We start from the raw sequence: 26,613 nt of genomic DNA on the forward strand, positions 1-26,613 counted from the left end.
GCGGGACCCGAGGATTATGTACCACTGTGTTCCTAATAAGAACATAATGAAACGGATAATGAAAACTTAGAGGTGACATGGAGCCCTATTGTCATGTAAAATAACAGCTTAATCCAGGTCCATTTGATGCTGTGATGCTTTAGTCAATTCCTCTGTCAATATGCAGGGTCTTTTCTATCTGGCAGTAATTTAAGCTCGACTATTAACGTGACTTTAAAAAAAAAATAGAAACATTTCTTAAATGTATCTGAAATAAGGCGCATTAACAGCAGAAAAGGATGTTTGGAAACAAAGCAGCTGCCTGGTCTCACGGTCTCATCTTATTTAGTAAAGTAAACATCGTCAAAATCATGCACAGAGCAGCCAGGCCTTACGAAGGACTGTGACGGACTTTGCACATATTTTTTAAGCTACTTTGTTTGCCAAAAGCAGCTGCGGAAACCTGAGCAGGAACTTAGTAGGTGTTTAAAGTTTTAACACGTCATTCTAACTTCCCAGAGAAACAATGTACATTTGATACACAGGGAAAAAAAGTTCAGCTGAACCACTTTTAAATGTTTTATAAAGAGCCTGAGCTCGGAGGATAAGTTAGAGTGACACTGGTATTTAGAGAGAGCGGTGGGAAAGAGGGAAGCTAGAGGGAATGTGGAATTATGCAGAGAACTCAGATGTTGCTCCTCGTGCAAATATTGCATGTTGTTTATCTCATTGTGCTGCAGATGTACAAGTTCCATAACACTAATTACAAGTGTGATTCTGTGAAGTGTCTACATGGAAACATGGGGAAATAGGAATGCACAAGAAACATGAGAAAAAGGTTATAGAACATACGACTCTAAATCAAAACCTATCCATCTGTCTAAAAACGTTATATGATGCTGCACCTCTTCTTCTGCTAATGAACGTTCTGTTTTTGTTATCTACATAGCTATCAAAGGACAGCATCGCATATGAGGGGATAAACAGTAATGCTGTGTGTTTTTATCCTTTCTGGCTCAATATTATGAAGCTATGCCAAACAAACAGCATTACCGAGGATTAAGGCATTCTCATTACAATTGTGCACAATAGAGAGGCCTTTGTTTATCTTATTTAGTGTTCATTCATTTCTTCGTTTAACTATTTGAAGCTTTATAATAAGATGGAACAAACAAGTAAGGTTTAAGTTCAGTCGGGCACGATTCAAGTCTTTATATCATGAAGGAACATTATTGCCGTGTTACCTGCGCAGCAGCAGTTTGGGATGGTTCTTGCTCTCCAGGTTGCGGTCAATCAGGTCTGACAGCAGGTGTTTAAGGACATCGGTGGCATACTCCAGTCGTCCTTGAAGGGCAGTCATGATAAGTGAGGCCACATTGCCGCGGTCCCTCATGGAGAAAGAGCGCTGCATTTCCAGTGTTCGGATGAAGGTGAGCAGGAACACTTTGTTGTTGATGAGCTGGCCAAACAGCTTCAGGGCCTTCTCCACGTTCTGCTGGCCATTACCTGACACCTGCACCGAAAAAAAGAGGCAACAACAGTGCATGAGTTAAGGCTAATGAGTATCAAGCAGGAATTTGTTTAGTAACACCTTTAATGATACATTGCTGAAATATTGGTTGAAAAGGTTTGTTGCTCTTTAACTTTCTTTGTGACCTTGCCTCACAAAAAATAAAGATTTTTTCCAAAGGCACCAAAATCTTTACTCATGTTTCACCTCAGGCAGAAAGAAGCTCTGGCTCATGATGAGTAACTGAGAAGATCTTAATCAATTATTGACCGGGTCCCAGTTAAAAAAAAGCATTGTACACCGAGTTAGCTGTCACTTCACTTTCAAATTAAATGTTAAACAAGCTTTCAGGGTAAAACAATCTAAGTAATATTCGCTTTGTACTTGTTTGAGCATCCATGACTGTTTTTCTGAAGTTTGCATAAAAATATGGGTCCTCTGGCAGGCAATGCCAAATTTATGTGACTCACCAAATGCCACTGCTCTAAGATGTGACATTACATTTCCTTTGATCTCTTGCAAACACGGCTAGCCTTACCTGAGCAACTATCCACTTAACTAACTACACCTAGCTAGTTAGGCTGACTCACACTGCTGACTTTAATCTCTACTACGATTAATCTTCTTATCCCTGATAGTTTCATCCTCTGGACACCAGTCTCAACAACATAAAATAAAGTCATTTCCTAGCACTACTCTGGCCCCTCAAAGAGGAGGAAAAAGTGTTAACCAGCCAGTTTTTCCCCCCATTGGAAGAACTCAAAGTTCTGCTTGAGGATTGGGAATTACTCACTTCATTACCCCTCATACTGCAGCCACTGGTGGATGAAATAGCCATGTGCTGAGACCCTGTTTTCCATGAGGGAGCTTGCATGTGAGGTGTATATATATGTGTATGTGTATGCTGCCCAACCTGACTGACTGTGTGTGTGCGTGTGAGACCAGAGTGTAGAAAGGATAGATGGCACACTGGTATCCTTTCCCCCCTTCAGCAATTTCCCACTTACGGTTAGCCTATGGGAGAAGTGGTCAGGGCAGACATGCCGTTTGGCTCTCTCTCTTTAGTCCACTTTGTATATTTATGTATTTATTTCAGCTCAGACTGAAGTTCCCTTGTCCTTCCTCTCTTTTTTAAAAATGTATCTCTCTCTTGCACTCTGGTCATAGTTACCTCCAGTTCTCTGAGGACAGGATGATCCTCTATGCCGGGGAAGAGGACCCTCATGGCATAGGTTCTGTAATCCAGATAGGGGATGCCAGCTCTGTCGAGGTCGCTGGTGAGCTCATTGATGTCTGTCTGTAACTCGGCAAAGGCTAGAAGAGAAGGAAGGCAGAGAAACGAGACAAGTTGAAGGGAGCGCTTGTGAAAGGCATCCTGAAAATAAAACTGTTATTTAATCCCCAAGGACCATATATGTGAATCCTTCTTATCTTCATGGGGCTTACTGCTGCTATGATGAAGATGACAGAACGCTCAAGATAGTCTTCATGTCAGAGGAACTCAATATTTTACATCTCTCTTCTAAAAAAATAGATCTCTCTCCCTCCCTCTTTTACATTCACTTTTCACACACATATACACACAAACCTCCTTTTCTTACTCATTTTTATCTACCACCCAGTAAATTGGCTGAAGCAAAGGCCCCAAAGAGTGTGGCATCTCAGTGTGAAGCTGCAGGTGAGCACTAGTTAATTGGCTCCATCCTGACTGACTCTGGTTCAAGCCCACGGCTCTGTTGCCTTGCTTCGCCGCCCTTGGGGAGGCTCCCTGCCTGCAGCCTATCACAGGAGCAGCAGTCGTCTCCTAAAACCCTCCTCAAAACCCCACCATCTCTAACCAGTCTTAGCCCTCACCTCCTGGTACCAAAGTCCCCTGTGACACATTGGTTTACACACCAACACATGGACTCACAGTGTATATATACACTCATAAGGAGGAACTCTGGTAGCTATCTAAATCCACCCCGCGGGGAAGTACTCGCCAGGCCAATGCTAATGGTTAAAACATTAATCTTCTTCTGTCCTAAGGCTACCTGTGTATGGTTCCCTCTGTTTGCCTACTCTATGTGCCCGTCTGTCTGTATCTGTCATTGGACCATTGTGTTCTATTACTACATAATAACACTGGGGCAGCTGATCAGGGGTGGCTGGAGGGGATAAGTAATAAGGTCCCCTCTGGCTGATGAAATCGCCTCAACACTGTCAGACCTAAACCTCACTTTTGCCACAGACTAGCTAAAATAACCCCAATGATAACAGTAGGAGTAATCAACAGTGTTTATTTCAATGTAGCGATGTGGGAATGATGTGATGCTCACATCTAAAATAAAACTAGAGCAATCAGTGCTCACTTTTGTTTTAACATATAATGGCTACAAAAATATATACAGACATACAAAGCGTGAACACAAACACCTGCTATGAAGACATGACTGTAGAATTACAGCAGAATTTAAAATACAGTTTGAACGTTTGTGCGTCTCATATCTAATGTGTGTTCGGTTCCTGTATGTTTAGAGTTCATGTTAGCTGTATGAAAAATCGCTTCCAGCATGCAAACTACTCCATGATGAAAAAGGTCACATAGAGGGCTAAATAAGTTAATCTTTTGTGATAAAAAACAAGGATGATCCAGATTTGACGTAATGTTGATAATTACTTAAAACATGCAGACAGCTCGGATAGATTTGAGTAACACATACACATATTTATGCTTTTTATTTGTTTTGAGTGATAAAGAAGCCTATTGGTTAAGCAAAGCACTTAACAAACATTTAAGTCTGTATCTACTATTCTACACTAACACTAACCTTCTTTGCACTCTAGGGCAACTCGTGACTCCAGGTTGTCCATTTGCATCTGCAAGCGCTTAAGGGTCAGATCATTTTCACGTGATTTTCGCTTGTAGGCGATCAGGACGAGGATGACGATGATAAGGAGAAGACCGCCACCTGCAGCGATGCTAACAATGGCCGGAAGGGTCAGCAGGCTGTCAGACATGATGTGCACGGCACCTGGAGATACGTGAAGACCACCTACTTGAACCTGTCAAGAAAGGCAAGAGTCACAATGAGACTGTTAAAACTAAAAGAGCGATTGAAAACATGCAGTTGAGCTGTATGTTACATGATTGTTGTTTTACAGAAATGACTAAGCCAACCAAAACCTTTTCAAATATTGTCTGCTAAAACTGCCTGCAAATACATGACCATTATCATGTTGAGAGGGAAATAGTACGAACATTGCATTCAATAAGCAAGTGGGTAAATAAGAATAATTGCGGTGGATTGTGGCAGAACCTTCTGACATGTAGAGCACAACCATGCTGCTCTCGCTTCGACCCCTTTTCTTCAGCTGAATTAACAATGATGAGAACACAAATAATAGAGCTTAGAGGTTGACTATTATAAAGAAGAAATTGCAAATACAGGGATAGATGGAAAGTAAGTTGGAAAGAAAGTTAGGTCCATAACAAAACACCAGAACAGACCAGTACTGACCATGACTTTGTATTGCCCAGTGAGGTTGGGAGGCTCGCACAGCAGCTGGCTCTCAGACACAGTGACAGAACAGGGAGTCTCTCCTATTAGTACTGTGTAGTTAAGCTTCACCCCTCCTGATGCTGGAGGAACCAGGTTTCTGCCCTGTGGGCATAGAGCAATGAACAGAGGGGTGTAAAATTTAAAGATAAACTCAGACACACACACACATAAACAAAAATCAAACATTATTTTTAATGCACCAAACTGATATGTCACCTGAATACAGTACAAATTAAATCCCTAGGTTTGGGCACAGCTGCCACTCAATAGGATTCCATACCAAGATCAGACAGGCTGATATATTTTACAGTGGGAGCAGCTGGTAATCAGGAAAAAGGATTGAAATATATATTTTTGACAAATTCCTTGCTCTCCATCTATCAGGTAAAAAATACCAGTAAAAAACCCCAAAACATACAACTAACTGTAATTACTATACAAACATAATAATGACTGAGTGAAAAAGGAATTAAAATCTTTCCCAAGGATATTATTTCATCATATCTTTTATTTTTAATTGAGTTGAAAAATGTATTTTCCAACAGTGACCTGGCCAAGAATGGAGCAGAGATTGTACCAATTACAAATGCAGGCAAACAGGGAGATGCAACAAAAGGGTGAACACAATCTCCAGAGGGGTTCACTACAAAGGAAGTTCAACAAAGCTTCAAAACATCTATGAAAGTGAATGCCATACCAATTTTGATTTTTTATACATGGAAGCATCCAGATAATAGGACTTGTATATAAAATCAACTAGAGAAAAACTTATGAGTATATGGAAATGACCACTTAGCAGCAGAATACGAATGATAAATATTATGATAGGTCTATATTGGGGCTTTAATCCGTGAATTAAGTGAATCCATCCTGCATTTCCTTTACCTTGAGAATGATGGGTGAGCCTGGTTTTTGCTCAAGGATGCCTGTGGTGCTGAGCGGTTCAAAGTAGGGGTTGGGGTAGTAGAGTAGGTTAGTGTTGTTGTAGACCAGCAGCGCTTGGACGTTGTTGAAGATGAATCCAAACTCGTCCGCATGCTTCACGGTGTCCAAACCTGGATGGTACTCTGCCATCAAAGAAGGAGCAAAGCAGCTCATGCTGGTGGTGTTCAATACTTTACACACCTGGAGAGAGTGAACGAAGAGAAGAGAAAAAATGTTATGAAGAAACTTTAAACTTTCTGTGATGCTACTGGGGATGTGTTGCACTGAAACAATCAACGCATCACGAAATGATAGCCTGTGGCCCTTTAAATGAAAGAAGAGTTGCAATTCAGTCATCCAGAATAAACTTGAACAGCTCAGAAAAGCTATGATTTCTCTTTTTCTTCTGGTCCTATAATCTGCTCCATCCTCTGTGTTCTGTAACCTAAAGTGCGATCCTAACTGAAACACATTGGTTTCAACATGAACCCTGCGGCGTGCTCACCAGCCTTATAATTGACCTATAAAGGCCAAATACTTTTCAGAAAAATAGGATTTATTTTCTGTCATTAAATCCATCTTTATTGTAGAGGAAGCCTCTATAAAATTGAAAATAAATTGCTCCAACAGCCTCACTAAAAAACACTGCAGGCCAACAACCACAAAAGGATGGAGGCATTTCTCCTCTGTCTCCTCTGGAAGAGGTTGAGCTATGGGTCTTTTATTACTTCTCTCAAGTTTGCCCAGATGAGAGGCCTGCTTTCCATCCATCCTCCCCGTCTCAGCTCTAGAGGGAAGGGGAGAGAGGATTGATTGCTGCACAGCACTCTGCTCCGAGAGGTTTTTATCTCCTTTCACTCCCTCCCAGCTCTCTCTCTGGGGAAGAAACTTAATTAGAGGTAAATATCATCAAACGTGGTGAACGCTAGCGAGTACCACGCCTCCTACCTGTTGTCTGGTGCTCCAGAGAAAGCCAGAAAGATCGATGCAAACTCATTCTGTGTAGGGTACACCAATTGGATTTTGCCAGCATGGTGCAAGCTAAGTTGCAGGAGTGTGATTGCAGAGGTGGAAGAAGGGACTGGCATCTTTATTTAGTTTGCCCTCGGAAATAGACTGAAGATTATGTTCACTATGTAGCCTTGAATCTCATTCTTAAAATAAATTCAGATACAACTTAAAAATGCAACTACGGATTCAAATAATTGATTATCTCTTTTTATCATTTAGCCTATCTAAAGACAGAAAATGATACAAGTGACTGTCAGTAGTTGAGTGCATTGAAAAGGGACATTTTCTGGGGTCTGATGAATAGTTTAAACCAAATATCTTTGGTTTGCAGCAATAACGATACAATAATAAAAAGTGAAAGCGGCAAAAACGCTCACATTTTAAAAAGTTAATGTTTGCTGCTTTTAATTGAAAAGGGACTTGATATTTGGTGATGTATTTTAAATCAGTTGTGCAAATGTATAAATGACTGACTAGCTGCCTGGAAATCTGCACTTGCTGCAAAACCTGGGTGATGATGCAATAGTCTTAGCAACATATCTGGAATATAGCTCTGTGTGCATGTGTGTGTGTGTGAAACTGTTCTTAGGTTTTGTCAATTTTCTTTTAATTTCTATATTTTACAAAGCACAGTAGCAGTGCATTAGCTTTGCAGAAAGATAAGCTCATGAAAATAGATAGCAAGGCCAGATAGGACACATGACATACTTTCACTAACTTTAGGTTCTGTGAAATCCCATTAACAACTAAAAAGTTACAGCATAAAAAAAAGAAATCAGAATTAATTTTTTTTTTCAGATGCTTTATCATGCAGAAATGTCACTTCAAAGTGAGCTCGAATTAACTATTAAAATCTGCACAGCATAGTTCCACATCCACAAATACAAGCCAGCAGGAAGAAAACTGTGTGAATGGTACCACTCAGAGACTCAAAAGATTCTGAATGATTACAGAGCAAATATAGTGCTATATGAATAGATCAAGTTAATTAATTTTATCCACTCATATTTGTACTGCTGAGCCATCGAGCTTTCAATGTGGTCATCCTGGCTGTTTAACGTGTAAGCCCATATGATCACAGAGTGAAATAGGTCAAATTAACCAATGAAAACAGTATGTTCTGTTTTTAAATCAGGGTTAAAGGTTGATTGGACAGAAGACTTCAAGTTTAGTTGATATAGACTGCTTTCTTAATGTTAGCATAATAACACGTTACACAGTATAGACAGGTCCATATGGGCCAATGCGATCCTTATGACTCCTGGGATGGAACAGTAAGGCATTTGCAAGTCAACTAAAGCTCTGACTACCATCTGCTCTGCCGTGGATGGATACTGTGGGCTTTTTTTGCACTGTCCTCACTTTCCTATTATGCTCTCTCGCTCTCTTTCTTAAATCTTTTCTTTCACCAAATCCTGCCAGGAAACTGCTCCTATAATGTCAGATGTTTTTCAGTGAGCGTAACATCCAAATCCAAAGTGATGGGTGAGTACTGTAGCGATGGGTAAATGGGGCAATGCGAGATTATTTAAAAAAATGATACTTTGGTTCCCGTCTGAGTAGGGCAACATGACACCTTTGCAGTATTTCTTCCTTTTAGCAGATCTGGATATTAGATATGCCCCAAATTCTGAATTACAAGCTTGTTTTCCTACACTCCATCTACGTCTCATCAATGATTGCTTCAGTCATAACAGTAAAGCAGTAAAACTTTACAATTAATTGTCAAATACAAATGGTACATCTCTTCCTGTAGGCCATGTGGCAAAAGAAGCTACAAGATTTACAGCATTGATAAAGTGAATTGAGGTCAACAGAAAGAGAAAATAATTGGAATCTCGGTCTCATTTGTCTTCTTTCTCTACTGTTGGATAGAGCCAGGGTGTTTTAAGGCAGTAACACTCCAACCCCTCTGGCTGAATATATTACCATGATCTACTGTGTGGATACAGCCCACTCAATCATTCAAAGGTCTCTGGCCAGGGTAGTGGTAAGAGAGAGAGTCAGAGCCAGCGAAGATATGACTGGCTGACTGTAGAGATGGAAAAAATACGATGGCTTCACAAAGTCAAAGGTCATCTGAAGGCTAACGTTTGATAGCTGGTCACTGGTTATTCTGCTGTTCCTATACTTGGTTACTCCTACACTATGTCTATTTTCCTGCCTGCCTGCTGTTCCAACCAACTGCTAATACTGGCATTAAGTCTAACTTCAGCTCTAATCAATCTATCCAAGATCTGTGTGGCTGTTAGCTAGTGGAGCCAGAAACCAATTTATCCCATAAGCACGGTTTCATATGGTGAAAGGTTTTTGTTTTGTTTGAAGCTAGTTACAGAAGTACACAGAAGAAATGCCACCATGGAAGCAGTGCTAGCCTTTGAGACTTTGGACATTTATAATGCCATAAATATTGATCAATAATCATCTCATGATGCTAATACTGTTGAAATCACGTATAGCATTATAGGATACATAATTTCTATAGCTTAATATGCAAAATAATTCTAAAAATGTGAATCTAATTATGCAGTGATCTGCAGCCTCCTCTCGCAATCAGGCAGAGCAATCAGTACACTCATGCTGAACACCTTTTATGTTCAGTAGTAACCGTAAATGTACCTGACATGCCAAAGCCCGACACTCAGTCCAGGCATCTAAAGTATGGGACAGGGAAATATTCTAGAGCTGGGAAATAACCCTTTTAGCTTTAATCAAGATCATGATAAATGTTTCAATTGCGAATCCAGTGACAGATACAGAGCATTTCACAAAGAAAATTGTCTTTTTTCCTCTTTCCTGGTTTCTTTGTGAATCTATGCAGGTGACACAAGGGAGGGAGAGAAGAGAAGCAATTTAGTGGAAGACAGGTGATCATTTGAAGGCTGGCTGACAGACAGCAGCTCTTATTGCTATAGGCTTCTGTGCTGTTTGCCTTCCTCCCGTGACAAAAAGGGAAAGGGGTAGAAGGGCCTGGGAGGGTGGGATGAAGGATGGGTAATTGTAACCTTAGCATTTAATAGAAATTCATTCTCTGTGGCTGTGGGGGCAGTCAAGACGGTGACACAGTCGTCTTTTGCGAGGCACTAGGTAGGGAGTTGGATGAGACGAGGCAGGGTGGAGATGAACAACTCGCTTTCAAAGATTTGGAAACTGACATATCAGACACTACGGCACCCACACACAAGTCAAATTCCATTTCACCAGATTTTCTCTGTCTCACTCATCAAGTGTTTTTCTCTCCTCCAAATATAAAAACAGTGTCTTATGTGTCTTTTACTTCACATAAGGTCTGCATGTCAGTATCTCGCACGAGGATCCTGGAGCTCAGAAACCTCGGAACAGAATGATGGTTTTCATTCCAGAAATGTTCATTAAACAAGAGAGACACTTAAGGCCAATTTTAGACTGCTAATTTAGAGACAGTAAGTTGGAAATGCAATGAGAGTAAATCTATAGGGAATTGTGTATGTGAAGGATAGCTTTGAGGATGGTTTTGTGCATCCCTGCATCAATGTGAAATTCTATTTTATGATGTTTTTAAACATTGTATATATTGAAAATTTAAGGTGTGAGACTGAAATATTTCCAAACTAGTGTGTTTTTTCCATATATCAGAAAATGTATAGTGTGTATTTGTCAAGTCTTCTGATGTTGTCTTGCAAAGCAGAACTCACGCCACATATTCTGGCAATTATCCACAGTTAGATGTTAGTTTTTGAGAATCTTAGGCCATGTTGCATTACCACAGAGTGAGTACAGATTGTGTTTTCACTGGCGGCATCAGGAAATGTCTTGAGATCAAGAAATCTCGTGCGGTGAAGCAAGCGAATGCTAACCACTGAGCTACCATGCTGCCACGGGATGATGCCAATCTAGAGGCAGGATCCATGATGCCCACTCACTCACTGTGAATTCTCAAAAATTGACTGCTCTATTTTTACACCAGAATTAGCCATTACATGGACCTAATTACCCCAAATGATTTCAGCTTCAGTTCTTACTTACATCCCTGCTCGGTAATGTGCAGCGTGGGTCAGGGCCATAGTGCATGTGTGAAAATTGATTTTACAAAAGACGCACAGAAACTAAACAGATACACAATAATGGGCTCACCACTCTCTGTTCCTCAAACTCCCCTTTATCGTATTCATCTGCCCTCTCCACCTTATAGCAGACCACAGAGAGGAAATCCCATCCTCTTAATTAAACAAGGACCCCCAGGACAGGGGCTCAAATGCAATTTGTAACGATTTCCTTCAGACAAGTCTTTGATTATACAAGCGGTCTTTATGCTGACCAAAGACTTCTGACTGCAGTTAATCTTCCATTGAAAGTCATTATGAGCCTTCTTGCCTCCAACGATGCACACCTCTAACATTTTCCGCACTGAACCTTTTATAGTCTTGGTCAACTTCTACTGTCCTCCAGCTGCCTCTTTATCTTTTCTCAAACAAGTGAAAATGGTATTCGGGGGTCAGGAGAGCAGTGTAAATAAAACACCCAGTAGGTGGGAGGTGAGATGGTCAAAAAAAATTTAAGTAAACTATATTAAATAGTGCATGTGGATCACTCTCACCAACAGCTGCAATATTTATATGCTCTGGGGTCAAGAAGACTGGGATCAAGCATAAATCAGAGAGTGTAGAGGGCTAGAGGGCCTGTTAAGGACCATTTTACCTGAAGTAAATGTCACTTAGCTGCTTATATAGCATGGCAAGCTGGAAGTAGTACAGTAGAAGATTTCTACTACACATACAGCAGAGACTTTGTGGTTGAAAACAGATTAATAGTGAGTGATTCTTACATTGACAGACTCTCGGCCAGCATATTTCACTCTGATCCGGGGCTCTTGAACCACATCCAGATTAGTTCCCGTCACCATCAGGGGTGTGTGACCGCTGAATAAATGGAAGAAGTTAGACAAAATTTATTACAGGAGTTTTTATAATCATGTTTGTCAGATCCGAATTTCATTTTGTGCAGACTAAGAAAGAGAATATCTGAGAAAAAGACCCGCAGCAGTCCAAACCCTATTGTAAACTTTCTAACTCTGATCTGTTTCTTCAAAGTGTTCCCCATCACTTGGGGAACAAAAAGCTTCATATCAAAAGCCATTTAAAGGTTAATTTGGGACAAAACAGCCCATGGAAGATGGTGATTAGATATGCATTTTTTATATTTTTACTATTCACAATCAAGTAGCGCAAAAAAATAAATGAAAAACAGACAGCTCAAATATATTAATATGCATAAACAGAGGAGGTGGAAAACTGCTGAATTCCCAGCCCTCCTGTAGCTGGTTGGATTTGTTAAAAATGGTTTTTCTGTTGCACTTGTCAATGTGGTTTGCTGAATAAAGGTTTAGGGTAAAGATCACTGTACCAGTAGTGAGTTACTGTGGATAGACCGTGTGCTGTCCGTGGCGTCCATAGATTATATACTCAGCAACTATGCAAAATAACTGCTCCGTGCTCGCTTTTCTTTCTGTCTTTCTACACAATTTGAGCTCCAATTTTTGAGACATTGAAAATCAGTTCACACTGTGTAATTTAAAATGGAATTAGATGGAAATTTAATTTATTTTCTCTTCCGAAACACAAAGAAAGCAAAACAGATATGTGGTTCCTATCAGTTTCTCCCTTCGTTATTCCTCCTATTCCCTTTGTGTTGTCACGATTTTGCTGCAGTGTACCATACTCTCCATCTCTAAGCTCACGCCATCTGTTGTGGACTCACACCTCTGATAGCACATTGTTCTGTTATGCCATTGTTTCATCTTCATCCCTCTCCTCCTTTTAATTAGTAGTCTTCTATGTCTGTGTATCTATCTGCCAAAGACGTTCAACACATGGATCGACACTGCATTCAGTAGGAGAATCTCAGTCTCAAAAGTGCCCATCCTCTCCAATCAGTGAGCTTCACTTCTTCTATCAATTCCAGACTAATTGGAAAAGAACCGAACAGTAATTGAAAATGCAATATTGACTCGTCTGTTTATTGTTGCTGGCTTGGACTGATTGGCTCTAAAGCTTTGGATTGGGAAATTCTTGTCTACGTGTCAAAAGCTCAAGGCTGGTAGCTGAGGACACGAATAAAACTCTCATACATACAATCTGAGGAATGTGCATACCTTGCAATGCTCCAGTCTGGTTCAATGCGCTGTACAGTAGGGTCCTCTGTGTACTCAAAGGTGAGGCTCTCTCTGATTTGGGCACGATCCACGCTGACGCTGATCTGAACTGGGCCGACTCCAGACAGAGAAGGGGCAGAGTAGCACACTATCTCTGTCTTTGTCCTTCTACACAAAAAAATAAGAACACCTCTATAAATCTGTAGCAAAATGAATGAATATGAGAAGACACAAACTTGATTTATATGAGCAAAAAAACATACTATTTTTTTCTGTGAGACCTGTTCTGTAATTATCCCACTCAAAACATGACGAACAGGTGCACTCAGTGCACATTAACATGCAGTCAGTACTTTCAGCTCTCATACATCCTTCTAAAACATGCTTTCTCCTCCCTGTACAAGACTTTGTGATCTACACACAAACCCTCAGAATTTGTCCAAATTCATTAGTAGAGTGCTTGTAGTAGAACAGGCCCACATCTACCTCTTTCTCCCATGACAGGAATACAGTGAAGAAGCTGTAATTAGCCCCATATCTCATTAAAGTTTACTTGACTCCTCAACCTTACAACATTACAGTCAGAACACTGTGGCAGGGCTTAAAATAGGTGCCTCCAGGAGTGGAAATCAGAAAGAGGGCATGTATGAGTAACTAAAAGACGGCAGGAGGGATGGGTGTAGAGAAATGGAAGCAACTTGCGAGACTGAGAATTAAAAAATTTGAGGGATGGGGGAGAACAGATAAACTAATTAGGAATGGGAGAATGAAGAGAATGAGAAGGATGGGGCTAGATAAAAAAAGGAAGATATTATTACAAGGTTTGATGCAGTAGGTCATCAAAACCTTATTAGAATTTACACAAAGGTATAAAGAGGTTCCCCTTTGGGGGGTATTTGCAGTATAATATCAAAGGAAAAAAAAACCAAAACAAAAGAATAAAGACATAGAAATGCTGCTTATTTAATGTGAATAAATCACTATCTTGACAACACAAGCTGTTGTTTTATTTATTTATTTACTCTTAAAAATTGCTAATAGCATGCCATATAGCCAACATTTTCTGACAGTTATGCTGGAGGGCAAAAACTTAGCTAAACTAATTCAAATCATTTTTATACTATGAGAAACTGCTATTTGTGCTATGTATGGAAATTCATGGCATTTATGGTGACTGGATTAGTTTAACTCCACAATATCAACATAAACATTTAGTGTTTCCACCATGATGTGCATTTCCTCATTCTGCAGACTCTGTAGCAGCACATATGCAGGACAATTATGTTGGAGATTAAGATCTCACCCAAAGAACTCGCATGTCTGGTTTCCAAACTTAACGTTGACACTGCTGCCGGCACCGAGGTTTTCTCCCATTATAGTTACTTTAGTGCCCCCAGACTCTGGACCTCTTCTAGGAGACAGGCCTGTGACAGTTGGAGTCTAAAAAAACAAAACAAAAAACCACAGATGCAGAAAGAGAGACATTAAGACAGACTGTCAGAGTCATTTAAAATGAGGGAAAGGAACAGGAAGAAATGACACGAGACCAGCAGACAGATTAAAAGATATATGCGTTTTACAGTAAGCAGGGGAGCATCTCTGTTGTAACACTCAGTGTTATCACTAATTTCCAGCAAATTACAGTTATTCGCATTGTCAGAGTGATGGCAGTGAACTGCAGTACAATAAAGCCTTAGTGTCCTCTTATAGATTCCACTACTGGGTGCCCTGCATTGCTGGGTTGTATCTGAGTGGAGCTTTTTTAAAGACAATCTGAAAATAACGAATGCTTTCAGCGGCGTGCAGCCAGGATGCTGTCACACAGACAGATGGAGTAATATTCAAGTAGACAGCACACATACACAGGAACACACGTACACACATAAAAGCATCTGTGTGCACACACCTGTATCTGAACAAACATAAAACAACCATTTTAAAAGCGACTAAATGCACACTGTCATTTACAATGTCCCTTTGTCTACAAGGTCACGTAGGGAATATGTCTTGTCTGAAGAATGCTCCTGTGATGATGCAGTCTTTTTTAGGTGCACTGCAATAGAAGGGAATTGTAAGCGTTGCCAATTCTAAGCTCTGTGAAGTAATCTCAGAGGAATTCCACTGCTTCCCAGAGTAGCAGCCGTATCACTGGTGAGAAAAAGTGGCCAAGCCTGTGTTACCGAGCCAAGAGCATCATGCTGACAAAACTCAAAACTGACAGCGACGTGTGACATCCAGCACGCAGGATAGTGCAGGTACTCTGAAAACAACAGCAGTAATTACTGACTGCTGTTAATAGTTAAAAGAGTGCTAATTGTGAAGGTGTGAGAGAGTGCTAATGAGAAAGCAGATTAACTGTTAGGTGCAGGTCAGGTAGACAGCAGATATCTGAGAAAAGGAAATGTGTGCGAGTGTGTGAGGATGGCAAGTACACACAGACTGTACATAAAAGTTGGAAATAGCCATATACTAAGTATATGGCTATTTATATAATTATATAATATATAATATATAATTATATATATTTAGTTTTATAATATATTTAGTTAGTTGTACATAGATTCTTTTTAGCCATATACTGGCTAGATCACAAGTGTTATTTCAGAATACAATACAAATGGAGTTTAATTACACTCATACCACAAAGGAGTAGAGTTGTGAGGAACGAGCCCGGAGTTCTGGTTTGCACTCTCCGACACAGAGCTGTACTGGACCCGGCATACTGTCCGCATGGGCCATATCCATCTCACATACGATCCTGCAAAAGACAGTTAAAATGGGTTTCCAATTAAAATGACTTCAGGAACAGAAGTATACTCCCATACTTGAAGCGGGAATTCAATTTTTTTTTTAAAAAGTAACATCAAACTTAAACATGGTCTTCATGATTTAATGCTTAAGCAACGTTGTAGAAAAGAATATTCAAAGCACTTCACTGCTTGATATTGATATATCTTCTGCTCTAATTACAATATTTTTTGTAGTTTCATTCATTTCATGACATGACACAGTCAGACATCGATGACAATCTTTAAATGAGACCATGTCTGCTCCTCTTTTGGCACTCCAGCATGCTGCACCTGAATGTAGTAAATTTCCCACTAACAGCTAGCCCTCCCCAACAGTGGTGGTGCTGTGCCAGTACAGCAAGACTAATGTTAATCATGCAGCAAGATCAATACCGTTCCATCATATCATGTGATCAGGTATCTCCCAGCACTGCAGGTGACTAGATCGAATGACATAATAAAATGAGAGCGTCTATTGATCGCTGGTGCCAGGGAGTAATAAAGTACAAGAAGCAATCACAGTGTGGAAAGAGAGATGGAATATGTGGGGGAGCAGATGGCAGGGGCAGGTAGGAGCGGAGCTGATGAAGCAGAGCAGATGTATTGTTTCTCCAGCACTGATCATCTGAATTACAACAAATGACTTTGAGAGCTTTGTTGGATGAGCTATGTGGACGAGTGTAGCTAAAGGAGGATTTACTTGCTGACAAACCTAATAATATCCTCTTACTGCACCTCACAAAAACAGAGACTCGCTTGCTTCCTACCTGAAAGCAAAACTGTACTGGCCATTTGCAAAGTTACAGATTTATGATAATAAGTTGGTTTTTTTGTGGGGTTTTTTTTTTTAAATTTATCATTCATTTTCTCTGTGGATCTTCGCAATTAAGTCTGCTAAAAAAACAAACAAACTTGCAGGTTACTTTTAAAATTCATTCATACAAATAAGGTTTCAGTTTGGAATCTACAACAGAAAATGCTGCAGAATAGTCTCAGCCCTTAAAAAAGTACTTTTTGACAGCTGGAAAAAAGGAACAAACAAAAGTTCAGACTTTTTCTTCAAAGCAGGAGTAGCTTTCACACACACCTCTGAAGTAGTAACATAAAAGACACATAAATATGTATGTTTTTTTGTACAGTCCAGTCCATCATAGGGTGGCTGATGACTGAATTAAGACTCAAAACAAACACCAACAGTCAGCTAAGGACATGCGCATAATGAACCTAGAGGCAAAATACAATCCAAAGGTGCTGAATAAAAGTCCAGCTCAGCATATCATCTGGACGACTTCATCTCCTTCAAAGTTGGATTTAAGAGGTTATAGGTTAGTTTTTTAATTTTGCACAGTCAATTTTTTTTTCTTTACCCGCCATATAAATGAATTCCCCAGCTTGTCCCCAATCGCATTAAAGTGCTGTCAGATCAGTGTGCTGCACACAAAGTGTCTCCTACAGCCAAGTGGATTTTAATTACAGCTATACAGCTACTCAATGCAGGGCAAGGAACCACAGAAATACTCTATGCCATGTGAGCTGTTATAGCTTTACTACTTTATTACCGCATCACAGTAAACAGTAGTAGCAAGTGTGCACATGTGACTGCGAGATATGTCTTTGTAACACCATGCAGAAGTGAAACTATGCGACTTATAGCAATGACATCCCGCTTCGCTGTTCTCTTTCTGAGGGCACAAGTAGGTCAAAGAAAAAAATTAGGGTTAAAGGCTCCTCTGAGAACCATGACAGTGATAGGCTGCATGGGTGTTGGTGTGTGGGTTCATTCACATGTGGGTTCATGCCTGTCATCTTTTTTAGTGAATTGCTATACATTTCATTCTTAACACCATTTTCTTACAGATTTAAAGTCAGTAGGGAGAGAATTTCACTTTAACTGAAAGAAAAGCCAATTATTTCTGAGTACCTGTCTCTCCTAAAGAAAACTATAAATATTATAATAAAATATCTAGAGAGCTGTGGTGGCTGAAGGGTCCAATAATAGAGGTTACAATAGCAATGTTGTACTATTTTAATAGACTATTCCTCATATCCTATTGATTTTCCATGGTACAATTATCCAACCTGTAATTGCTCCATAATGTGTATGTTTGTTCCTTCTGCATAAAATGCTTAAAAATCATAATAGAATAGTTTTTTTTATAATGAAGTATTGCCTTTCCCTCAACAATGAAGCTCAATTCCCAAAGGCAACTCAACCTAACCCTAGTCTAAATATGTACATATATATTTTTAGGGTAAACTATCTATACATACATCTATCTTGGGAGGGCTAACACAACCTGAGATTAAACAACCATGAGGCGCTGGGTCTTTAAGTCTACACACGTTTGTGTGTCTAGCCAAGGGGGTGGTGGGCAAGTTGGGAAGCATGGGCCACGTTTCATTAGTTCAGGGTGAACGGGACAGACTTTACCATGATGTACACACAGCATGGGACAATTAAGGAGGTAAACACAAGTAAACACACACAGCTGTTATGGGATTGTTGCTGACTAGATGAGCTACACAGAGAGAACTGGGCTACTGTGCTGCAGGGAGGGAAAACAGCAATGTCAAGACCAGACTGTTTGGACCTGCTCCAGTCTTCATTAAAGCGGGAGATTGTGCAACACACATATATAGTTTAGAGCTTATTAGCTGTTACAGCACATAAATAATGTATCAAAACCTAAGGCTAGATGCATGCTATTATGAGAGTTAATAACGGATTGAATGCATCCCTATGCATTGTTCAATATTAATTAAATAAAAGAACATGAAATAAATTATATATATATTTTTTTTAAAGTTACTGAATAATTACTTAAAACCTCGGTCACTCTGTCATTTTGTTTTTTCCTACTTTTATACACTTGTAGGAACAGCAAATATAGTCCATTTAGAATATTTTGCTACTGTTAGCAAGTGAGAGGGCATATGGCCACACCATGTGCAGCAATTCCTATAAATAACTGTTATTACATACAATGTACATATACACTTTCTGCAAATGAGATCTGCTTATAAACTGGGAGGGTTGGTTGGAAGAAACGTCATGTTTTCACTTAACTTGAAGGAATAATTGTGTTTGTCTGTAATTAAATGTTGTGTAGTTATCCATCAATAATAAGTATTAGCAATAGTTTTGAAATGATCATTCCTGTTTGGATCACTTACTGTTCAGCAATGATGTAGCCATCCTCTACAGGGGTACACCTCACTCCTGCCACCTCTACATTGCCGACCATATCTGAGAAAGCCAGACCAAGGTTTGTGCCATGGATGGTCACCCGGGTGCCTCCCTCTGGGGGTCCAGCCACTGGTGTCACCTATAACGTTGGAGAGAAACTAGACATCAAATGATGTTTTTGTCTTCAGGGATGCGGCGGGTTTATAGAAACACATAAATGCGTACAGGTTTCTGTATGTGCTCAAGGGTAAATATGCTCTTTTGGTCCAGGTGGCTGTAAAAGCAATTAAGTGTACTCCCCAGTCCTACATCCACAAAATGTCAGAACATGCCATGAGTCACTGCGCCAAGAGCAACTTCTAATCACAACAGCAGCTAATGACACTTGTTTTGCAGCTCTTCTTGTTAAAATGTGGCATTATACCCATCCACACACCATGCATACATAATCACCAGTGAATACAAAGGTTTTTTTTCTTTTGCAATTTCGTTCTCCTGCAACAGCAAATCTTTAAAAAAAAAAGGAACTTTGGGATAAAGACGAAACTGTTTTTAACACTCAGCAAAGCCACCTGCTCAGAATCTACCCTGCTTAACATGGATGTTAAATCTAACAAGGGGGGATACTAATGATTAGCGAAGACCACCTACTCATAAAATGCAATATGGCTGCCCAGCATGACCTTGGCACAGGGTGGCACAGTGCCTTCTGTGCTGCAGAGTCCTGTTGAGGCACCAACCTGGCCATCACACAGCCATTTAAACACAAGAGGACAAGATAAGGAGGAGGAGTAAAAACAAAAACGAGAACACAGAGTGAAATGGAAAAAAGGTTAGAAAAAAAAGACCAAGAGAGTAGGCAATACTGTGCAGTCACCAAAGGAATACAGAAAAACCAAGAGAGGAGGGCAGCAGGGAGGATAGACTGTCACTTTGCTGTGTGGGGCTGCTATGTAAACAATCAATACGCTATTACTGACCATGCAAGCAGAAGGGAAAAAACAAGAGTCAGTTGTACCCGCTCACTGAACTGCAAACCCCCACGTGATGGCAACCCTTTAAGACTTGCTGTACACCCTCTATCCCCACCCCCAACACCCACTAGGGCATTGCGGCTTCCGTGTGGGATGCTGGCATTGTAATCTAGATTCAGTGGACATTAATTGCTCTGGATGTAAAGTAAGTGTGTCACTGCAACGCCTGAGGGGCCTGAATACATGAATCTTTTAGCACTGCTTGGGCATGCAGGGTATAGAAGGGGGGAACATAATGGCTAAATATATCCATGTCAGGCGATGGCAGCAGCTATTCGAGTAGACTTAGTGATGGTTACATAAGCAACGTGAGGGCCTGTGAGAAAACAAGGGAGGGGGGAAAAAAGAAAGGAAAAGCACAAAGAGGAAGGGAATGGAAGAAAGAAGAGTGAAAATGGGGTGAGCAGCGGGGGGGAAGTGGACGCAGTTTCGGTCCCATCAGACAAGACGGGTGACAGGTGAGGCAGGGACGGTGACAGGACAGCAGTGCTGTATCACAGACGGGCATGCTAAAAGCTTGGGAGTCCTCCTCCTTCTGCTTAGAGACTGAAATGGACACTTCCCATGGTGGACCAAGGACATGATGATAGTCCAGTTCACGCAGAAAACCCATTTCACTGAGTTCCCCACTGACAGACAGAGCCTTGATTCATCTGGATCATGGAAAAAAACTATCACTTCAAAGATGCACCAGGCTGTGAGGCATAAGAGAACTTCTGCTCTTTGTCTTTGTGTCTGCATTTCTAACACATACAAAGGAACCAGATCTATAAAGAATTTTTTTTTGTTTACAAGACTGATTTGATTGCCAATCACATTAGTTCTAATGGTCTTTATAGACAAATAAAAGTAGTCATATATACTATCATCTGGTAGCATAGGTTTGTGTTTATATTTCTCTGCAAAATTATCTTGTTTGCATCACTCTTTCTTTGTTTTCTTCCCATCCATCATCTTATCTCCCCAGGTCATGTGACACATCTTCCTCTTCCTCTAGTTTGCTTGTTTTGCTTTACCAAACTGTATTTCAGAAGGGAAAAGGAAGCATTGCTGGTCATGCACACACACGCCCTTCTGCCCCAGCTCCCTTTTCCCACCCAGTGCTGCCATGCCATGCTCCCTATGTAATCCTTTTAGCAGCAGTGCTGCTGCCCGCCTGGCATTGTCACACTGTCAATAGAGGGTAATTCCCAGCAAACAGGCAGTCAGCTTGCAAGCCACTCTCCCTGCTCCTACTCATGCAGTCGCTCTGGCATAATGTATCTCTCTCTGGCCAAAAGACCATGAAAAGAATAAATGAAAAAACACTAGAATCACTAGAGATAAAAATGCATGGCTTAAGTAAAAAAAAAAAAGACATTCTGATGTACAAGAAATCAATTTCCAGAAAAAAAAATGCTGGCTAGTTTTGAGAAGACACCTTGTTATTCTGAGAAATAACAAAAACTATGGCGACAGAGAGAAATGGGCTTCAATGTGAATAACCTGGGGCTGTCTGTCAGCGTGGTGCTGACATATTCAGCTGAAGTAATGGCGGGGAAAGATGTGCTGATGCAGCCAATGCTAAACTCAATACATAGAGCAGAGTGCAATACACCAACCGAGCTGCCTTCAGGCTATGCAAGCCAAGCATGTCACTGTAACTACGGCAGCTGACCGAGCCCGGTGGAATTCAGCAATAATAATATTTAATCACCTCATTTACTATTAAAATCTATAATACGAAAAAAATCTACTGTATGTTCATTATTATCTACTTTCAATAAAGCTTAGATATACAGGGAGTGCAGAATTATTAGGCAAATGAGTATTTTGTCCACATCATCCTCCTCATGCATGTTGTCTTACTCCAAGCTGTATAGGCTCGAAAGCCTACTACCAATTAAGCATATTAGGTGATGTTCATCTCTGTAATGAGAAGGGGTGTGGTCTAATGACATCAACACCCTATATCAGGTGTGCATAATTATTAGGCAACTTCCTTTCCTTTATTTGTTTTTTGTTAAGTTGCCTAATAATTATGCACAGTAATAGTCACCTGCACACACAGATATCCCCCTAAAATAGCTAAAACTAAAAACAAACTAAAAACTACTTCCAAAAACATTCAGCTTTGATATTAATGAGTTTTTTTGGGTTCGTTGAGAACATGGTTGTTGTTCAATAATAAAATTATTCCTCAAAAATACAACTTGCCTAATAATTCTGCACTCCCTGTATAGGATACGATCTTTTTATGCCCTTAAAAACACCACAGTGGGAGATTTCTGTATTTCCCAAAGCTCTATGTTTGGCTTTTGAAATTAAACAACCTTTGATATCATTTAGAAGCTTGCAGATAATCTCTTTGTCTTGCCACTCAGACTAATTCTTAGCTCAGACTAATTCTAGCATGTCACATTTAATTGTGAGAAGCATTTAATGGGCTTGATAAAACCCCACTGATCGCTTGTTCCAGAACAAACTGCATCCTAAATACTTTATAGAGTCTTGAATGTCTTGTAATAGGCTAAGACATATTGGTTACAATGAAAATGAGCTGAAAACAAGTAAAAAACAAAAGAAGACTATGTAAAAAAAAAAAAAAACAAGACCTGTGATTTGAATGGGGAATTGTAACCTATCATCTGGTTTGCATGTGAATCTGTGGGGTGCTGAGCAATATTTTATTCTTCAGCTGGCAGATTTAATAAAGGTCAGCATCCATACAGTACAGAAGCACTCTCGGGGTTACAGCAGTAAGCAGAGTTCAGTTGTAGTCTGATAACAGCTGACAGGCCTGCTATCCCCGTGGAGTTCAAAATATCAACAAAAAGCATGCATTCACTTGCATGTTTGAGGAAGAAAGAGAAAAAAGGAATCCCATATTTTTTCTTTCCTAAGGCTATAGCTAGATGTTTATATTTACTGTCACTAGAGGCAGGGGAGCTTCTTTGCTATACAGTTAACTCATACAGAAACCACGGCCGAAGCGTATTGAGGAAACGCCTTTCATATGCCCATCTAACTCCCAGCTTCATTTGATGTTGTTCCCTCTGCTGTTAGCAGGGGCTTACATCTCTTCAATATTAATGGCCCGTGGTGGGAGGCACCGTGGCACTTAATAGAAACATTAATTATTCAAAAGGCCTATCTTGTGGAAGGCACATCTACTAATGTGTTAGTATGTATACAAATCAGCTCTTGATGGGGGCTTTGGTGCATACAATCAAAACCAAATTTATTAATAAATTCAGCCCAACAGGGGGATGTCGGCTTCTTAAAGAAACTGTAATCACTGAGAGACGGGAGGGGGGTGGGGGCGGGGGGTGCTAGGACGACGCACGAATGATGAGCGCCGGCTTCACCACCAATGATGAGTAGAAAATAGGTGTGTCTGTCTGAAGTACATGCTCACGCAGAGTTGATTTTGCCACCTACAGCCATAAACAGATCTGATTTTAGATTGGCCTCAGGAGCTCCCCACGCCCAAACTTCCCCCCTACTCCCCGGCTCCTTTGTTCTTCCCACCTTTGATGACTTTACATCTCCCCCTCAGTCTTTTGTTGTCTTGCTTGAATCGTTTCACCTCACCCAAACCATTCATACATTCACAAGTGTAGTTTTTTATTTTTCTTCCACTTAAACGGAAAGACTGACCGTGTAGCTCTGCTTCTGTAATATATTGTCAATCACTGGTTTTTGATAGAAGTGCTAATTGAAGAATAATATAAAAATAATAATTATGCCAGTCATTTCCCCTGTGAGCTTTTTCCTTTGGCTTGCCATGTCATTTCAAAACCGGTTTGTTACATTCTGTAGTTTTCAGATTTGCTTTTGACATCATTGCTTAAACATTGGACAACTGATGGATGCAGTATAGATATAGTAATGCAAGGTTCTCAATGTTTAAGCTTACTTTTGGTTACATGTTTTATTTATTGCTTCTTTTGTGCTCTTCACTATTGCAAGTCCCATTGCATGATGTGTCAAAGTCTCAAACTCATCATAATGGATGTAATTTGGCAAAAAGAGTCAGAAACAGTTAAACACAGAGACACAAGAACAAAAAACAAGGAGGTATAAGACAGCAGGGAAAAGAAAAAAGAAAATCGGTCGGACTTCATCAGCTTGCCTATTTTTCGTGATTATTTGCGTGTAGTATAGCAAATCAATTACCCAAGTTGTTAGCTTCAGTTTTTAATTGGCTAGAGTTACATGTGGGTATGTAGTGCAGGAAAAAGAAGCTAAATGAATAAATGTGGAGGCAGATAGGTCTGGTAGGTTAACCACAATGCACTGGTATGTTACCAAGCTAATTAAATAGTCTGTCCCTCCTGGCCTGACTCCTCTGTGACAGCAGACCGACAGTGGGGGCTTTGAGTAAGCAAAGGTCTGCTTTTGGAAAACAAATAAGCACTTCCAGGTCATGATCCCGATCTTGCTGATGTGGAGGACATCCAGCTATTGGGTTCTAGTCATGTCTGCGAAAATTCAGCATGACAGAAAAAACAAGAAGGAGCACCGCTCATTCACTTGGTTATGGATGCAAAGATAATTTAAAAAAACTACGATTACTTGCTTGTGAAATTCCCTTTTTAACAGTTATTGGTGCCAAAGAAACTTTCAAAGGGCTGGAATAACCTTGTGTGAGGACAAAAGACATTAAAATCTATGAGCAGGGAGCTGTGCCTATGCACAAAGAGAAAGCAGATGTCAAAAAGACAGCCCTTTAAAACTACAATTCTCAAGCTCTATTTCTGTGCGTGCATGTGTGTCTGTGTGTGCATGTATTTGTGTGTCCTTGCCCTTGGATAAGTCCTGAAGATGAAAAGAACTCTCATAAGAATAAGCACCTGCGAGTATAACACATACAGCCGCACAGGTACATAAACAACCATACATATAATTTTTGCTTTTAAGCAAATAAAGATAGATAAACACAGAAAAAGAAAAGGCAAGATAAAAGGACAGACAGAAAGGCAACAAACATTTAAGGATGTGCAGGCATTTGGTGGGCCAAGCACAGTAGGGAGCCTATTGAAGGTTTATTCTCATTCTTTCTGAGTCCACACAAAACCAAAGTAGAATAGAACAGCTGCTTCTCATGCAACGCCTTGTTCTATCTTGTACAAGATAAAAATTTTAATTTATCAGAGGTCCTATCCATCTCTCAAGAATCCCGCTATTACCGCTTCAACTTAAATGTTAAAAAACAGCATGCCAGAGTCAAGTGTATTCTTATTCTGCTGCAATTTAGTGATCATGATGTGCTTTGGAGAATACCGAACAGGTTTTTCACTTTGTAACTGCCTTGCCACTGGCACAGATGACAATGTCTTATTAAGCCGTTTTAAGCTGTCTGAGCTGTTAACTTTGAATTTTAAGTATACTTCTACAGTCTCAGCTGAGCGCCTCATGACCCTCTGTGAAAGAACTGTGACAAGATGCAAGACACACCTTGCAACGGAAGCTGATAATTACATATCGATTGACCGCTGGATCTGTGTGGGCAGGTAGGAAGGACAGACGAGGGATTATAGGTACTGACCTCAGTGATGCGTGGGTTGGTACACTTCACATTCTTGCTGGACAGGTTCAGCCAGCGGGTTGTGTAAGGGTTGATGGGGGGGCAGTGGTGCCTCAGTGTACACCTTCCCTCACCACTGCACCAGCCACACTGGAATTTCCTCTCTGCCTTTAGACACATGCCGCAGCTGTCCCGCTGGGCTGCACACTTGTACAAGTGCACTGTGGGATGACATGGGCAATACAGTGAACATACCAATAAGTATTGCTGTTATTGTTAAAAGGAAAACTGGTAGATAGTCTGCTATGAGTAAAATATTTTTCAAATTTCTCAAATACTCTACAAATGATTTGACATGAATACATACAAATGCTTTTGTGACCTCTCACAAAAAAATGGAATATTTGCACCAACAAAAATATCCCAAAAATGACAGCGTCCATCCTATTTTCTAGCAGATATTGACATCAGCATCTTTTCTTCTTACCTTTAATATTTTCTGGGTTGTCAATAATAAAGTTGCCGTTCCACACCACTGAGAAATCCACAGGAAGCTCACTGATTTTCATTCCTTCATACAGATACTAGAGGCCACAGAGTGATGAAGAGGGAGAAAGAGATAGAGATAGAGATTGGGATAGAAGCAGAAAAGAGAGGAGGATTTCAATGGGAAGTCTGGGAATTTGAATCCCCGTGAACCCAAGTGGAGACAGTACTGTGTCCTTCCAATATTACCCCATACTTACATCATCTCAGTATCTGAGGAGCTGACAAAGTGAAAAGCCACAAGATATGGGACAGCTGGGCAGGAGCTTGAGCTTCCCTCTGGCCTTTATTGATGCTGTGCTTAACTGCCTCCCATGCGCTTAATTCTAGCCTGACTTTCATTGCCCAAGTGTGTTTTTGTGTTTGTGTTTGTGTGTGTGCAGGAGAGAGCGAAAGACTGGAAAGTAAAACATGCATGCCTGTGGTACCTCTGGGAATATACTACAGAAGTC

General features: G+C 40.4%; 1 protein-coding gene across 3 annotated transcripts in view; it reads right to left on the minus strand.

The window, feature by feature from the left end:
• The window catches only part of plxna2 (plexin A2), a 159,063-nt gene that overhangs the window by 24,931 nt on the left and 107,519 nt on the right, over positions 1–26,613 (minus strand). For all 3 annotated transcript variants that reach the window (XM_005918898.2, XM_005918897.3, XM_042219343.1), the window contains 12 exons: positions 26,103–26,199; positions 25,637–25,836; positions 19,060–19,211; positions 15,737–15,854; positions 14,400–14,536; positions 13,097–13,264; positions 11,771–11,864; positions 5,917–6,156; positions 4,990–5,133; positions 4,300–4,534; positions 2,661–2,803; positions 1,224–1,492 (listed from right to left, as the gene is read on the minus strand). In XM_005918898.2, the coding sequence (XP_005918960.1) occupies positions 1,224–1,492; positions 2,661–2,803; positions 4,300–4,534; positions 4,990–5,133; positions 5,917–6,156; positions 11,771–11,864; positions 13,097–13,264; positions 14,400–14,536; positions 15,737–15,854; positions 19,060–19,211; positions 25,637–25,836; positions 26,103–26,199 (1,997 nt within the window). The remainder of the gene's footprint in view (positions 1–1,223; positions 1,493–2,660; positions 2,804–4,299; positions 4,535–4,989; positions 5,134–5,916; positions 6,157–11,770; positions 11,865–13,096; positions 13,265–14,399; positions 14,537–15,736; positions 15,855–19,059; positions 19,212–25,636; positions 25,837–26,102; positions 26,200–26,613) is intronic.

The sequence above is a fragment of the Haplochromis burtoni genome, unplaced genomic scaffold (genome assembly GCF_018398535.1).
Source record: "Haplochromis burtoni strain Fernald_Lab_line unplaced genomic scaffold, NCSU_Asbu1 Contig_31, whole genome shotgun sequence".
NCBI classification, from domain to species: domain Eukaryota; kingdom Metazoa; phylum Chordata; class Actinopteri; order Cichliformes; family Cichlidae; genus Haplochromis; species Haplochromis burtoni.